The sequence below is a fragment of the Rhinopithecus bieti genome, unplaced genomic scaffold, assembly GCF_001698545.2.
Source record: "Rhinopithecus bieti isolate Rb0 unplaced genomic scaffold, ASM169854v2 scaffold_15570, whole genome shotgun sequence".
Classification (NCBI taxonomy): Eukaryota; Metazoa; Chordata; class Mammalia; order Primates; family Cercopithecidae; genus Rhinopithecus; species Rhinopithecus bieti.
In genome coordinates this window covers 168,241-172,537 of record NW_016808199.1, presented here as the reverse complement: position 1 = coordinate 172,537, position 4,297 = coordinate 168,241, and the positions used below count along the sequence as shown (strand labels likewise).

Here is a 4,297-nt window from a genome sequence, read left to right as displayed (position 1 = left end):
TTTTTTTTTTTTTTTTTTAGACAGGTTCTCGCTCTGTCACCCAGGTTAGAGTGCAGTGGCTCACCACAGCTCACTGCAGCCTTGACCTCCTGGGCTCAAGCCATCATCCCTACTCAGCCTCCTGAGGATCTGGAACCATGGGAATATGCCACTACTCCTGGCTAATTTCAGGTAAGTATTTACTTAGATTGTAAAATATCTTTAAAACTAACATGTAAGACTGCATAGTAGTGTGTATCTTTAATAAATAGGAATGTTGCAAAATACACAAGTAAACCAGATGCAGATAACATCAAAACTGATTATTCTGAAGGGAGATATTACTCTTATCATAAAGTAGAAATAAATTAGAGCAAAGAATTAAGAGTCACTATTATTAAATACTAAAAAATTAGACTTCATAGGCTGGGCTTGGTGGTTCACACCTGTCACCCCAGCAATTTGAGAGGCAAAGGCAGGAGGGATTGCTTGAGGCCAGGAGTTTAAGACCAGCCTAGGCAACATGGCAAAACCCTCTCTCTACAAAAAAAAAAAAAAAAAAAAAAGCCCAAAACCACAACTAGACTTCATAAAAGATTACAAAATTCACTACAATAAAACTCTACGTAAAATTAATGAATAAAACAAAAGTACTGGGCTACAATAACATTACTTAAATAATAATAATAATAATAATAATAATAATAATGACAGTAATAATAATGATAGCTACCCCCTCAGCCAGGCCCAGCAGCTCCTGCCTGTAATCCCAGCACTCTGGGAGGCCAAGGCTAGAGAATCTCTTGAAGCTAGGAGTTTGAGACCAGCCTGGGCAGTAAAAGGAGACCCTGCCCAGGGTCCAAAAAATAATAACATTAAAAAAATAGTAATATTAAAACAAAAATGGGGTTAAGCATGGTGGTGGCTCACGCCTGTAATCCCAGGAAGGTGGGAACTTGAGCCCAGAGGTTGAGGCTACAGTGAACCATGATTGTGCCACTACACTCTAGTCTGGTGAGACAGCCAGACTGGGTCTCAAAAAGCAAAACAAAAAGATTAGCTACCCTTTACTGAGCATTTACTATGTGTCTGAACTATTCCATGAATTTGTTTTTAATATCTAAGAATCCTTAGAGGCAGATACTATTGCAGTATCTAAGAGATGAGAAAACTGAGGCAGAAAGGCTAAATAAATTGCCCAAGGTTATACAGCGAACACATCTTAGAGCTGGGATTCAAACCCAGGTGGTCAGGTACTCCAGAATTTACTTTTTTTTTCTTTTTTGACACAAGTCTCACTCTGTCACCTAGGCTGCAGTGCAGTGGCACGATCTCAGCTTACTGCAACTGCTGCCCCACAGGCTCAAGTGATCCGCCCACCTCAGCCTCCCAGGTACCTGGGACTACAGACACAAGCCATGCCCAGCTAATGTTTGTATTTTTTTGCAGTGAAAGGGTTTTACCATATTGCCCAGGCTGGTCTCAAACTCTTGAATTCAAACAATCAACCCACCCCAGCCTTTCAAAGCACTGGGATTACACCACAATTTATACTCTTTACTACTAGGTGGGTTATTCTGCACATACCTGGGAGTATTCAGGTTTTCCTGAAGAATTCTGGTCATTTCGAAACAATTTCACAGCTTTAAGGTATGTTTCCATTGATTCGAGTTTGGCTTTGCTAAAACCTAAAACCAAGATGAACAAACAACAAAATGCAGTGAGAAATTTCTTTACTTATTATTTTTTTCAGACAGGATTTCACTTTGTTGCCCAGGCTGGAGCACAGTCCTGCAATCACAACTTCACAACTCACTGCAACCTTGACCTCCCTAGCTCAAGCAATCCTCCCATGTCAGCCTCCCAAGTAGCATACCACCGTACCTGGTTAATTATTTTTTTACAAATGTTTGTACAGATGCGGGGGGGGGGGGGGCTTTTTTTTTTTTTTTTGAATAGGGTGGTCTCGAACTCCCGGCCTCAAGAGATCCTCCTGCCTTGGTCTCCCAAAGGGCTGGAATTATGGGTATAAACCATAACATCCCACCAATAAATTTATTATTTTTAGAAACAGGGTCTCACTGTGTCATCCAGGCTGGAGTACAGTAGTGCCATCATAGCCCATTGCAGCTTTGAACTCCTGGGTTCAAGTGATTCTCCTGCCTTAGTCTCCCAAGTAGCTAGGACTACAAGTCTGTACTGCCACATCTGGCTAATTTTTTATTTTTTATTTTCTTGTAGAGATCAGGGTCTTGCTATGTCGCCCAAGCTAGTCTCAAACTCCTGGACACATGTGATCCTCCTGCCTCAGCCTCCCAAAGTGCCAGAATCATAGGTGTAAGCCACTGAGCCTGGCCTCAGTAAGGAATTTTGAAATCTTTGGGGGTAAGCGTACTGAATTCCAGTGATGAGCAAGAAACAAATACTATTTACATATTCATTTACATTTCTCTTTCTCCTAATCCTTGAGAATCTACCACGTGAGAAAGCCCAGACTACACAGAGAAACCACATGAGGGTGTTTTGCCTGACAGCCTTACCTAAGTCCTCAGCTGCTGACAGCTCACAATTTGCTGTCAGACATGCAAGCAGAACAAGCCTTCAGGATTCCAGGCCCTGCCTTTCAAATCTTGCAGTTGAGGCTCAAAACATGAAACAGAGATGAACTGTCCCCACTGTGCCCTGTCTCAATTACTGACCCACTGAAACCATGAGCTAATAATTACTGTTTGTGCAACCCACTAAATTTTAGGATAATTTGTTACACAGGATCACTAAAATCTTAACTCAAGATTAATAAGCAAGGAATGAGGCACTTATAACCATTTCTACTCTGAATGTTCTACCAACTCAAATGCAGAAGTTTTGCATTTGGGGGGATCATTCCCTCCAGAATTCTATATAACCATTCATTAATTTTGCTGTCTGATTAACTAACATAATAATCTGCCCACACACTGAAGAATATTACAATATATCCTCCAAATATATATCTATGTTTAGAAATGAGTAACTCAGCAATGATTACCTCATTAAAGAGATTAAAAAAAGAGATCTTACTTTTTAAAGAGCAGCCTTATGAAATATCAACATTATCTTGTTTTATAGGTACTTTCTACTTTATTAATCTAAACAGTCAATAGAAGAGTGTCCAAAATTCCTAGTTAATCAGATTACAAAACGATTTGGAACCTGTGGTCCTATGTTGTTTTTTGCAAAATTTTGTGCTTCTTCTTCTTTAGATAGAAAACTGGTTCCCAAACCCCATTGTCTGATAGCTCCTCTACTCTTGGTTGTAGAAGGGGACTGCTGTAAGTATGTTTAAGGCTGACTTCCATTAAACCGCAACCTCTGACCCCTAAGTAGAGGCGGAGGTATCTATTATTATGGGGAAACAGTCAAGTCAGGACCAATGGTTTGAATAATTCCTTTAAATTGTTTTCAATGGGTCACAGGGAACTAGGGTTTGAAGACACAACACTCTTTAAAGACATCTGATGTTTGCTTGGAAGTTGTTATTTCAACATAATGTAATTTTGTGAATAGTAAATAACATGTATAAGGTAGTCATTTATAAAACATTATCAAACACATTGGAAATGTAACATGCTTATTCTAATAATCTTTTATCTTCTTACCTGTATGTTCTAAATGTTTTAATGTCACATTGTCAACAGGGAAAAAGCTGAGGATAGCACCATATTCCGGACACATGTTTGCTATTGTAGTTCGATCAACTATAGATAATTGTGAAACTCCACTTCCAAAAAACTCAACAAACTTTCCAGCCACTCCTACTTGCCTGAGGTGCTATAAAAGGAATACAAAGAAACACATACAAAATTGCAAAGACAAGATTAGCAAGGATTGTTTGAAAACTATAAAATATAATTTTTAATCAATACTAGTGATGGTGAAGGAATGAGATTCTTCGTTGTCGTTAAGAATCAACTCATTCTGGTTTTGGGGGTATTTTAAGATAAGGAGTCAAGAGAAGACCGGTCCAATGTCACTGTTAATCAGGGTAGAAAGGGGCCTGAAAGCTCAAGGTGGCTATAATTAGCATTTTCATGTCTTTGAAATCAGGGCACATCAACTCAATAGTGTGTCTGTTTAGCTGGCAGCCCTTTTTCTTTCTTTTAGAAACAGGGCCTCACTCTGTTGCCCAGGCTGGAGTGCAGTGGTGTGATCACAGCTCACTGCAGCTTCCAACACCCCGGCTCTAGCAACCCTTCCACCTTAGCCTCCCAAGTAGCTGGGAACTACAGGCATGTGCCACCACACCCAGCTAATTTTTTTTTTTTTTTTTTTTTTTTTT

At 39.6% G+C, this 4,297-nt stretch overlaps 1 protein-coding gene across 1 annotated transcript in view; it reads right to left on the bottom strand.

Moving 5' to 3' along the window:
* IREB2 (iron responsive element binding protein 2) overlaps positions 1-4,297 on the bottom strand; it is a 68,030-nt gene that overhangs the window by 26,168 nt on the left and 37,565 nt on the right. The window contains exons 9-10 of the mRNA XM_017885771.1: positions 3,618-3,789; positions 1,567-1,667 (exon numbers count right to left, since the gene is read on the bottom strand). Of these exons, the coding sequence (XP_017741260.1) occupies positions 1,567-1,667; positions 3,618-3,789 (273 nt within the window). The remainder of the gene's footprint in view (positions 1-1,566; positions 1,668-3,617; positions 3,790-4,297) is intronic.